Raw genomic sequence first — 12,148 nt, forward strand, 5'->3', positions numbered from 1 at the left:
CTGGGATTTTTGTTTATTGTTTTGTTAGATGTAACTGTAGAGCATTTTATGGGGAGACAAGGGAAGCTACTCAAATATTGTCACCTTTTTATGTAGCTAATCTGTAAATTCAGTTTTTCATGAAGATTCAGAAGTTTTTATTCCTGAGTTTCTCAAATTCAGCCCCAGAAAAACTGTGGTGTGTTTTTCTTTTGTGACTTCTGTGTTCAAGGACCATGTAGCCCAAAGTCTTTCAGTTTTGTAGTGTCACAGAAAACGCAGTGGGATGTAACTGTTAGGGGGTGGGCTGGTGGTGTCACGTGGAGCCATGACTGCATTTCAGTAAATGTAAAAGCTGTATTTTTAAACAATGCATTTTGATGTTACTTGAAGGTATGGAACCAGCCAAGTTTTGATTGGAAGTATGCCAAATTTTTTAAAGCCAAACGATGATAAAACTTTGCTTGATTTCAATGACTGAGCTTGGGAGTTCTCTGTGAGTGTTGTATCTGAGTACTGAGCGAAACTAGCCTGTCATTAACACCCTGTGGGCTTTAACGGGGTCTTTAAAAAAATGACCTTCCGTAAGAAAAATTGCGTGATACAGTCCTAAGAGAAAGTAATAAAGTTGACTTGGTAGAAGTCTGTTAGCCACTGCTCCAAAACAAATCGCAGTATCAATTGATGAACTTGAAGTTACAGGGACTTATAACCAGGCTGATATACTCCGATACACTAACAGACTTCGATAAAAATCTGTTTATGAAACACAGATTTGAAACTAAATTCTGCATTTCCAAATTGGAGAATACAGTAGGAAATGCATTTAAAAAACAAATGGGTAATACAAAACTAGAGATGTGAAAGAAAAAAAAAAAAAAAAAGTTACACCAATAAAACCAGCATATGTGAGATTAGGTTGATTTGGAGGAAATGTCCAAAGGGAATTTCACCAGGATTCAATCCATTAATACTATCTTGGTAATGTGAATGCAAAAATACTAGGAATCACAGCAGGTAAATTAAATATGTTGGTATTTATTTGTAGTCACTGTGGAAGGATGCAAGTGTTGAGAGGTCCTGAAAGTGCAGCAAAGGTTTTGTTCTAGTGGATGCCTGTGTGCAAGTGCCAGGTGACGCTGAATGGTCATTGCCACCTGTTCTGGGTATGTGGGGACATACATCACTCTAGGGCAAGGTCAAAAAGCTCAAGGCTTCTTCAACCTGTAACAATTTGCAGTATCAATTGCAATCAACAAAACTGCAGTAGCTCCCGAGGGTTGCTGCGCTATGAGCAGCCTTCACCTGCTATTGGTACACACTAGCTGCCTCCCAAGGGAAAGTGCAAGGAAGAGAGTTCCCTGCCTGCGTGGTGGTAGAAAAAGCATCTCCGTGAAAAATTCCATTGTGTGCCGTTTCAGTCAATGTAAAATCATACCTCAAAATTCAAAACCACGGGCGTGTCTGCACATCAATTTAGAGTTATTATTTTATTCTTCCAGCAGCAAGATCCCAGTCAAAGCACTGTTTTGGTTTTGGCGTAGGATGTGGGGCAAGTATTGACATGTTGAAGTTAGCTTAGAAAGGCAGCTAAAGCGATTAAAAGATGCAGAAAGACAACCCAGGCCCAATGAAGATGACAGCTGACAAACTGAATGAAGAAATACTTCTTTACAAGCATGTGAAAGGTGCTTTAAATGAGGGGTAAAAAGCAGTTGTCTTCATTAGTCTTAATCATGTGAGACCAACAGTGAATTTGAACAGCAGCAAAGGAAGCAGGCACATTTAATAAGCAGCAAGCCAGTTACATTGAAAGTAGAAACAACAATTTGATTATTTTGCTTGGGGATGAAGAAAAATATATAAGCTCCAAAAAATATAGCAGTAAGCACTTACTTACTGTGTCAGGTCTTGGGTACAAATGTTCAGCAGTGTGGGCAAAGCAGCTGCCTCTCCTGTTCCTGTGGCGTTGTGTACCCGCTGAACCAGCTGTAAGGTCAGGCTGTGCAGCTCGGGCTTTGCTTGCAGAAGTTCCCCAGAGCCTCATCCTTTTTTGTGCCTGGGAGAAGGTTCCAGACATCTGATGCTCTGCCCAGCATGTGGTCAATACCTGCAGGTGCACCAGCATCTTCGGTATTCAAGTTAGGCCCCAAGCAGGTCAACAGCAAGTACATGGAAAACTTCCCTTGCCGCTATCAAGGGGGAGAACTTAACTGGTTTACTGTGGTGGTTACCCTGGAAGAGCGATGCTGCCTACACCTCGCAAACCGAGGGGCGAAGGTTTATGCAAACCTGACCGACGTTTCTGGGCAGCAGTGACGTGCGCACAGCAAGTTGCTGCCTCTGTCCCGAGAGGGTGCTCCGATGGCCTCAAGCCCTCAGCCTGGCTTGCCTGTCCCCGTCAGCTGCAGGAGCAAATCACAAAGCAATTACGGTCAAATGCAACAGTCACCATTTTCGGACACAGCGGAAGATGGGGCAAAAAGCTTAAGTTCATCCTGAGAGAGAACAGTTACTTGTTAATACAGCCTTTCCTAAGTGGTATCTTGAGATGTTCTCTAAAAGCTTTCAGATATGCCTTTGAAACCACCAGTGAATTTATGATAGGAGCAAACCATTAGCGTTTCGGCATTAAAGCGGGCAGCTATTTCAAGCCCTACGTATCACATACTGCTTTACCCATTCCTTTGTGTAGCTGTGTTGGACAGAGTAGAAAATGATGCTACCACATTTGACTGCTAAGCTTTCTGGCATCTTTCACTTTCCTTACTTTTTAATGGAAAAAAAGGTCTGCACACCCTGAACATGTCAAGTTACAGTTCAGTACTGCATTAGGACCTATCTAATTGTGGATGCAATCTCCATAAGCCGTTTGTAAAGTGGAATGTACAGTGTGTTTATGTGTTAAAAGGATTTTAAGTTTCTTTCATTTCTGTGTGTGGTACAGAACACACATCAGAAAGAAGGTACAGCGCCGTTTTAACTGGCCTTAGGGCTGTGATGAAATGCAGAGTACAGGACCCCTCATGTCTGAGGTAAGAAGCTGAAGCTCTTCTGACTGTGCAGGCAGAAAAGCTGTGAGGTACCTAGAGGAAAATCTAGGTTCTGAATGTGCTTAAAGAATGATTACTTACTGTACAAAAATTTACATGTTCCTCCTGGAAGAGTGTCTCTTCATTTTTTATCTCTTTAGGAAGATCTCACATAGCTGTTCCATCCCAAGTACGACCAGTCAAGTCTGTTCATTTTTACCTTAGATGAGCCATAGTGTCAGGTGCCTGAGTGGTGGTGAAGTATTTGCAGGCTGTTAACTTGGGTACTGTATGAATTGATGAAGACACCTTAAACCTCAATTATCTCTTTTATGATTGTACTCATCACCTTTGAAGTTTATTCAAGCATTTTTCCCCCAAAATACATAGTATTCTAGTTACCTGACTTCTAAAAATCTGTTTTTTGAGGATTAAAATGTTACTTTCTTGCTTTGTAGCCATTTCCACTGGTTTCCTCTTCACGATGGTTAGTGAAAAGGGGTGAGTTAACAGCATATGTAGAAGACACCGGAATTTTTTCTAAAAGGACTTCTAAACAGCAGTTGTACTTCTTCCTCTTTAATGACGTCCTCATTATCACCAAGAAGAAAAGGTAAGAGCTTCACTGATACAGAATCACCTTTGTGTTACCCCTCGAATCGGAGAGAACCGTTTAGTTATCGTTGTCTTTTAAAATTACTGCAACTGTTGTGTGTGAGGGGAAATGAAAACTGAAGCTTTTCTGGCTTTGGAATGGCAAACTTGATTGCATCCACAGCATCTTTACAGAATTTTCTAGCCACTTGCTTGTTTCAAAGAATGAAGGAGACTCAGAGAGAAGCAAGTGGGCCTGATTCTTCTGGTTTATACTGCAGATGTAATATGGACTAAACATGTTTTAAGTCCAGTAAATATCTGTAAAACCATTTAGATGTTTTAATCTGCTGTGTCAGAGTAAATAAAGAAGTTATTTGAGTTTCTAATACTGCTCTATCAGACTGCATTTAGAAATGGAAGTGACTACCTGTTAAACAGGATTTATTTTTGGGAAACCCAATTGAAATTCCAAATTGTCAAACAAATTAAAGTTCATACTTCATGCCTTAGCAAAGGGAGAAGTTTTGGAGGGATCAAGTAGTAGTTTTCATTCCCTTCCGTGGTTTCCACAGTTGGGCTGTTTTTGAGAATGATATGAGGGATACAACTTCTAGCAGACTCCATGTTTAAATTCTTATCACTAGATTTGAGCAGAGGTTTAGAATAATTGAATGGAATTTACATCCTCCGTTGTGGTGGTTAAATAAATAATCAATGGATAAACCTAACTATTTTGAAGAACAATTATTTTGCATCTGGGTTGACCAGTTAACCCAAATCGAGTTATTTTTACACAACACCCTTCTGTGAAATCCAATGTAAATTTTGAGAAGCAGGATAAAATCTGTGAAGAAAATGCTAATATTTAAGCAAAGAAAAAACTAAATGTAAAAGAGGGGGGGAATATTTAAAGTAAAGCTTGGGTTTTTTATAAAGATGAGAAGAAAAGTGAGTAATTTCTCCCCACTATCTTCCTGATGTAAACGTGTTTATGAGTGTCAGCGTTTATCAAAGCTTATGCTGAGATGTTTCTACGAGAATCGCTTGGTAAATCACTGGCTCACTGGAAGCACAGAGTTGTATCACACTTTTTTTAAACAGTGCATTTCTTTTCTCATGGGACTGCTGTTAATATATTGTTGCGTTGGTAGCGAACTAAATGTTTGAGTTGGAAAAACTGAAAAATCTATTATGTGTTGTTACGTTGTTTATCGGTTTCCTATGTGATGGCTTGTTGTCCAGATCATAAAGCAGATTTTTATAAATTCTCATCCAAACTTTGAGGCTTCTGATCTACGATAGTTTCCAGCTGCTGGAATTGAAATGAGGCCAAAGTTAACAAACTCATATTAATGATGGGATTCACACAGTCACTCTCCCAAGACCTCCTAAACAAATGGGTGTAATTGAAAAAGACCAATTTCTGCGAGCCTGCCAGATAACTCTGAGCAGGTTTCATACACTTTGCCCAAGCGAATAAGCTTATTGGCAATTTTAGAGCTTTTGGTGAACCGTTCTCTCAGCCAGTGTTACCATGGTCACCTCAGCAGTGGACAGAAGTATTTGTTGCTGGTTGAGTTTCAATGTTCGTATTTCTGCTTGAGCAGTTGCGTTTCAGAAGATTCTTAACATGGCACAAAAATATCACTCCTCACTACTGCACTAAAAATACTAATTACTTAAGTGCTCCAATCATTCAGTTTAATCTTCACCCAAAAGTTAATCTGCAGCTATCCTGTCTGAGCAGTTTGCCATATATGTAGAACCTCGCGCCTGCAGCTGGCAGTGGCTCAGTCCCGACTTCTTGAAAGGCCAGGCTTGATGGTACCCATCAAAGACGTCATCTTGGTGACGGCTAAATAATTTTAGTCCTAGCAGATGCGGCATATATCACTGCTCATGCCCTTGTTTTGGGGACACTTTTCCAATGTCAGAATCATCGTTGGAAGAACCGTGATTTTCGTATGGAGTGAGGAAGCGTCCCACACTTCTCCTCATAATGAGGACTGTTAAGTTTTAGCTGTGGAAAAGGTAAAGGGCAGTCTTGTGTTGGTGTGTATATTCTAATTGTAATGGTACTTCATCCATCATAATCTTGCTCAGCTACAGTTTCACCTCCTGACGGCAAGGTTTCACTGCCTTCCCTCATCCATGAAGCCAGCTAAATGGAATTCAGCTATCAAATTTTTAACGGACGCTGTATGGCTGGATCTCATGCCTCTATGAAATATTTCAGAGGCTTAATGCTTTCCCTGTTAGCTACTGGGCAGTCCATTTTTATGTGTGTTACAGATACCTTGGTTATCATTTAGGCTCTGATTTGTGTGCTGTAAAGTTGGTTGCTTTATCATGCTTGCCCTTCGGAGAAGTAAGGCAAATGGCTGCTGAGTAATACTCAAGACCAGGCACTGGGATTAGGCCAAAAAGGTACATGTGAACTTGTGATGTCATTCTACGCAAGATTTTTGAAAATTAAAAAAATCTGCATATCCCTGCTGCTCAGCTTTTAGCTTATTTGGAACTTTTTCCCTGTTCAGTAGTCATTTCTTGTAGCCCCTTCTGTGTAGACACAATCTGAATTCTTAAAATTTTACAAAATTAGAATACTCCCTCTGAATACTTGTGAAGTTTTAGTGTGTTACTTTGAAAAGAACAGGCAGTGCCAGCATGTGTAGTCCTGGTGGAAAGGCCAACTTTTGTATGGCTGGTGCACAGGAAGATGTGAACAGGGAAGTCAGCCGGGTTTTGGCAGGCAGTAAAGAGCTGGGTGGTGTTTGGACAGCTCAGTGTCCTCTGCCAGGGCTACCTGTGCTGTGGGTGGAGGCGGCAGGTCCCTTTGGAGAGCAGTTCTAAGCAGCAACCTAGCTCAGCTGGACCAGATTGCCCTCTAGAAGAGCATCTCTCTCGCTCTGACTGTCTAGGTATTTCTGGGAAGTTAATTTAGATATTCGTGAAGTTTAACACTGTGAATACTCTGCAAAGATAAGTGTAGACTGACTTTAAGTAACCTAAATATTTAATGTATTGTTCTTTCAGCTTTGTGGCAGTTTTACCCTCCTGTTTCATTCTCTCAATTCCATTCTCCTTTGTTCCTTCTCTGGCTTCTGTCCTTTTTCTATCAATCTCCTTGCTGTGGTGTGAATTGCCACCATTTTGGCCATGACATCCACTACAGGGACCAGTAAACCAATAGCTTCCGCTATCACTACATTTTGAAGGTAGTATTCTGACATAAGGAGTAACATGCAACATAATTAACCCTGTGTGCACTACAGTATAATGGTTGTTACTTATGTCACGAGTGGGAGATTTGCTTTCTCTTGGGCTAGTGAAGAAACGATTCTAGGTTCTACAAAGCATCATGAAATTACTTTAAATACACATACTTCTAGGTTTGTATGTATTTCCTTCATGAGTTTTCACTTTTCAGTTTTTTCCCCTTTCTAAACCACAGGTATGGGTGTCAGTCTCATCCATACCTCTCCTGCACCGCTGATGAGTGTAACTGCTGGGTTTAGATACACACTGGGCCGTTGCTGGGCATGGTAGATTTGGAGAGGACCAGGCTACAGAGGAGGTAATTTCTGCAACACCTTTTGTATGCTGTAACAAGTGTTCTGCTAAAATTACAGCTAGCTTTGAACTCCACCAAAGTCAGATGCCTCCCGTTTATGCCACATGCCCTCCTGGGACCATGGTGATCTGGTTACATATATTTTAGTTACAATGCTCAGAGGAGCCTGTGAGCTAGCTCCGTGTCCTGCAGAGCTCGGGAGAACTCCAGAATAAATACAGTTTTGTTACATACAATTAAACATCTGCCTTATCCAGCTGTTCAAAAAATCCAACAGTTACATCCCAAGTGCTTTTAGAGGACTTCAGGTGAACTCCAGAGGGGCTTATGTTTTTGAATGAGCATACATTTATTGAATGTTCAGTTTTCCGTAACAGCCTACGGGTATCACTAGAATCCTGTCTGTCTTAACAGTTCTATGGCTCGTCAGCTCCTGAGACACCTTCACAGTGGAATGCAGCTGGACTTCACCCAAAGGCTCACTGCTGCTTGGGAATGTTACCTGTTCACAGCTTCTGGCAAAGCCAAGTTTTTTCTCAGGATGCCACGGGTGATTTTTTGATTAAATGCAAAGTAGCTTCTATTGGAATGCCAAGGATTTCTGAGTGGTGCAGCTGGAAAGAGTAAAGGCAATGGGCAGACTGACCATGTGGCTCCTGTTACAGTATAGGTGGCCTAGAACAGATGGTATTACCTCAATAGATACTAGGTCTTCATAGAAGTGCCTGTAAAATTTGCACACATTCCCTGCAAAGTGATATAAAATAGTCCTCTTCTTCCATGTTCTGACTCTAAACAGAAAGTGAATGTTCAGCATTATTGTATTATCTGATTACAGTAATTTTAAGGAATGTGTTCTATGTCCTGCCTGTTACTCCACTGCCTGGCTAAGCAGATTAAGTTTCCGTTTATGTACATCTGCTCACTCCAGCGCCGTCAGCCTTATCAGCAGATTTCATTATCCGTTTGGAAGGAGGAGTGTGTGCAGGTCTCCCAGAGGACACAGGAGGTAAAAAGAGATGAGGACTGCCTAGAGGTTCCAAATCAGACTATTTTGTTGAATGGAGATAATAAGAAAGAGGAAGGATTCATAGAGCGCATTTACAAGTTGTATAGAGTACCTGATTTTTTTCAGATAATATAACTACAGCAGCATCCCCCTAGGTGTTTTTGCTAGTTCCACCCTTGTCTAAGCAGAGGTTGCCCAGAATAAAATACTGAACTTAAGAAAACCCAAACTTAGCAAACACCAGCAAAACAAAACCCACCAGAAAAACCCAGACCAAAAAAAACCTACCTACCTTTCCCTGTTTATACTAATGAAGTATGTATTTTAAGAAAAAAGAAAGGGAGAGGGAGACTAATGAACATAAAGAGGTTTTTTCCTTTTCCAGTAGGACCCCTCATACTATGGACGGCACTTGAAACATCTATCCTCAAGTGATAATGAGTATAATCTTTTTGTAGATAAATGATTTGAATTTAGAGCTGGATTTAGGGGAATGTGAAACCTGAATCTACAGTCTCTACTCCCTCCCCTCTCACAGCCTCTCTTAGAACACTTATGCTTTTCTACAGTAAAACCATCACAGTAACTTTACATTTCTTCTTTCAGGGAAGAGCTGTGTGCGCACCTTTCCCAGAAGGGCATACTGAATAATTAAAGATTCCTTTTAGCATCCCTGGGTTGTATGTCAGAAATTGAAATTTAGCTTCCCACATGCTGAAATATTGAAGATTCTTCCAGCGTCTCAGGTGCTTGTGTTAAATTCCTTTAATCAGACCAAAACCTATTTGTATTCTTTCTACTTTGGGACCCAAGAAGTAATGTGTAATAGCATAATTAACCTGGCTTCATTTTTAGAGAACTCTTGAGTTTGCTGCATTCATTTTTCTAGGTGACTGGCTTTTTAGAAGTTTTTTACTCTAAGGAACATGGAAACAATAGTCTGATCAAAAGCTAGGTTAATCAAAACTGTGGGCAGTTTTAAAAGCTATTTGATTTTTAAATGTTTAATAATGTATTTCAAAGCTAAGTTCTTGCAGCCGTGCTCCCTGAAGTTTTGGTATGTGTGCATTGGTCAGCAGCATCTGAATGGGGAGTTGCAGTTGCAGCCCACAGAAGTGGGAACGCCAGCAGGCTGGGGGGACTTGGTGGTAGTGTTTTAGACTTGGAGAAGAAGAAACAGGGAAACATTCATCACCTTATGAGCCACAGTGATTTCAGTCATCCTATATGGTAAATCTTACTAAGTTTGTCTGTTGTTGCTTCTGCTTCCTTTTGTAAAGCCCCCAAAACTCCTCAACAAATACTTGTGAGAAGGATTAGTTCCATTAGTATCATGTTCTCGTGAATCATGTGAGAAGGTACAAAGCTGCACTGCAAAAAAAACCATTTCAAGTATTGAATTCACAGAAAAAAAGTAAAAACATACCCCACATTGCTGAAATAACTTTTACACTAGACATTAGCAGAAACTATTAATCCATAAATACAATGTGATCTGTAGACCCATCATCACTTGAAAGATAAATTCTTCTATCGCTGTACAAGTCACTGAAATCAGCAGTCACTTCTGTTCTGAGTTGTACCGTTGCTCAGTTGGGTTTTCGCAATACTTTTTCTGAAGAATTTAAAGTAAGAATTACAAAGACCATTGCATCAACTACCAAGGTATTCGCAGGGGTTTTTTTGACAGTTGGCAAAACAGGTATAATATATCCCCACAGACAGTGTCATCATCTCTGTTCTCTTACAGTATCTGAGCAACCACGAAGTAAGAATACACTTCATTTGTGCCTGTCAGAATGTTGTGTGTCACCACCAGCATTTCAGAGGGCTTTAGTTTCAGGTGTTTGGGATTTGTAGGAGTTCAGTGCTAAGGTTTCCATATATCCCTGGCAGCAAAATTAATCTTCAAGTATTTTTTCAATTTAAATTCTTTTAACAAACACTTGGTAATCTGAGGCTTTAACATAGCTTTTCATCACTTGAGGTCTAAACACATTTTACTTTAAAGGTGGAATATGTGTAGTTGCACTTTAAAATTTGATGTAATTTACTACAAATTTGATGAACACGGCAACATACGGGCTAGGAGGGGGAACTGGCTTTATGCCCATGTAAAAGGTTTTTTTCTATCTTTTCTTGTTGCACCTGTGTAGGACAGTAAATCTGAAAAAGTTTACAAGCTTATGTGAAATCATGAGGTAATTAGTTTATCAGTGTTCTGAGTTCATGGTATACCCTGGCAAACTTTCAGTGGAATCCTGAAAGCCTTTTTCAGCTGGTTTCTATTCTTGTGATCAAATGCTATTTCTTGAAGTGATGTAGATTCTATTAACTATTTATTTAACTATGTTTCATGACTTTATAAACGTTTAGAAATGCACAGTTGTTTTCCACTTGGAAGAAGAAATACATTTCCAGTATTGCCTTAAGTAGCAAAAGCAATAGTTAAGAAAACTAGTTTAACTTGCATAGGAGTGCTGAAGAACGCTGCTTAAGGTATCTGGGTAGCCTGGAGCTGAAGCATGTGTCATAAATACAGTCATGGATTGAAGAACAGGGGGGTTGAAGGAACTGTTCCCTGCATTGTCCAGACATGCTTCTTCCTGTCTTCACCTGTCAAGAAGACCTTGATTAGCTGAAGTGATTCTCACATTTAGAAATGAAAGGCTGCTGTTCAGGGAAGAGCACGTATTTTCAGTCACACTTTTATGTTCCGATTTGCAGCATCTAATGTTTTGTCCACCTCTTAGCTCACATTTTGCATAAGGAAAGCAAAGCTTCTAACTCACGTATCTTCTGGAATTCTTTTTAGTCACTTTTGGAAAGTTACTAACCACACACAGCAATCTATTCATATCCCTTAGAGTTGTCCCATTTATTTGCAAAGTACTTTCTAAAAGGTAAATTGCACAGTGCGTTCTGCAAGACCAGTAATGTGTGACAAGCCTTTCCCCATTTTTATAATTAGCAATTCATCAAGGTTATGTTCCAGAATATCATAGAATAGTTTTTGAACTAGACCTTCTACATGCAGATTGGACAAGGAGTGCAAGATGACTGTCCTTTTTTTAAAATGAAGATCAGTAGTGTTTATCTGGAAGCAATGTATGTACCCACAGTTGTACAAGCACAGGAAAAGGGAAATTTTACTTTTTTTTCCTGTAACATTCTAAAATTAAAGTCTGCTGTTCATTTGATGCTACAGAAGAAAAAAGTAAAATTCTATGTAATTGTTGTATTTGTTTTTTCGAATTCAGTGAAGCTGAGATTACACCCTCTCAAGAATGCCAAAGTCATATTTAACTGTGTCACTAAATGAAATTCCACAGGGTTTAAAAAACCTGATCTGCTTTGTATCTTGCAAAATCGGCAATTTCAAAACAAAGTAAGAAAGATGGAAGATCTGAGGTGTGAGAACTGTGCCATACTATGTAGCTAAAAGTGGATTCCATGACTGAGTCCGCTTCCAGATATACTTTATGGAAAATGAAAAAAAAAAAAAAAATCCCACAAGTTTAACATTTATTCCCTTCTTGGTTCTGCAGCGAAGAGAGTTACAATGTCACAGATTACTCTCTAAGGGACCGGCTGGTGGTCCAACAGTGCGACAGTGAGGACCTGACTTCTTCCCCTGTAAAGAACACCTCGACTGTGCTCTACTCACGGCAGAGTTCTGCAACTCACCTCTTCAGACTAGCCGTCCTCAGTAACCACGCAGGAGAGAGAGTGGAGATGCTCCTGGGAGCAGAGACCCAGTAAGTAACTGATTGCTTCTGTAATTTTTCACCTGTTCAGCACAACAGGCTGCCCCTCCCACCCCAGCCAAGGTAGTATGAAATGCCCAGCTTCTGTCTGGCAACTTAAAATTGAAATGAAATTAAACAAGTTCCCAAGCAGGCACTTTGCAATGTCTGCACAGCAGTGACCGCAGGAGCACTGCTGCCGGAACGACCC

General features: G+C 40.2%; 1 protein-coding gene across 1 annotated transcript in view; it reads left to right on the forward strand.

Moving 5' to 3' along the window:
• Nucleotides 1–12,148, forward strand: part of ARHGEF26 (Rho guanine nucleotide exchange factor 26) — a 58,357-nt gene that overhangs the window by 37,875 nt on the left and 8,334 nt on the right. The window contains exons 10-11 of the mRNA XM_056357997.1: nt 3,470–3,624; nt 11,740–11,949. Coding sequence (XP_056213972.1) covers nt 3,470–3,624; nt 11,740–11,949 — 365 coding nt within the window. The remainder of the gene's footprint in view (nt 1–3,469; nt 3,625–11,739; nt 11,950–12,148) is intronic.

Source organism: Falco biarmicus, chromosome 13, assembly GCF_023638135.1.
Source record: "Falco biarmicus isolate bFalBia1 chromosome 13, bFalBia1.pri, whole genome shotgun sequence".
Classification (NCBI taxonomy): domain Eukaryota; kingdom Metazoa; phylum Chordata; class Aves; order Falconiformes; family Falconidae; genus Falco; species Falco biarmicus.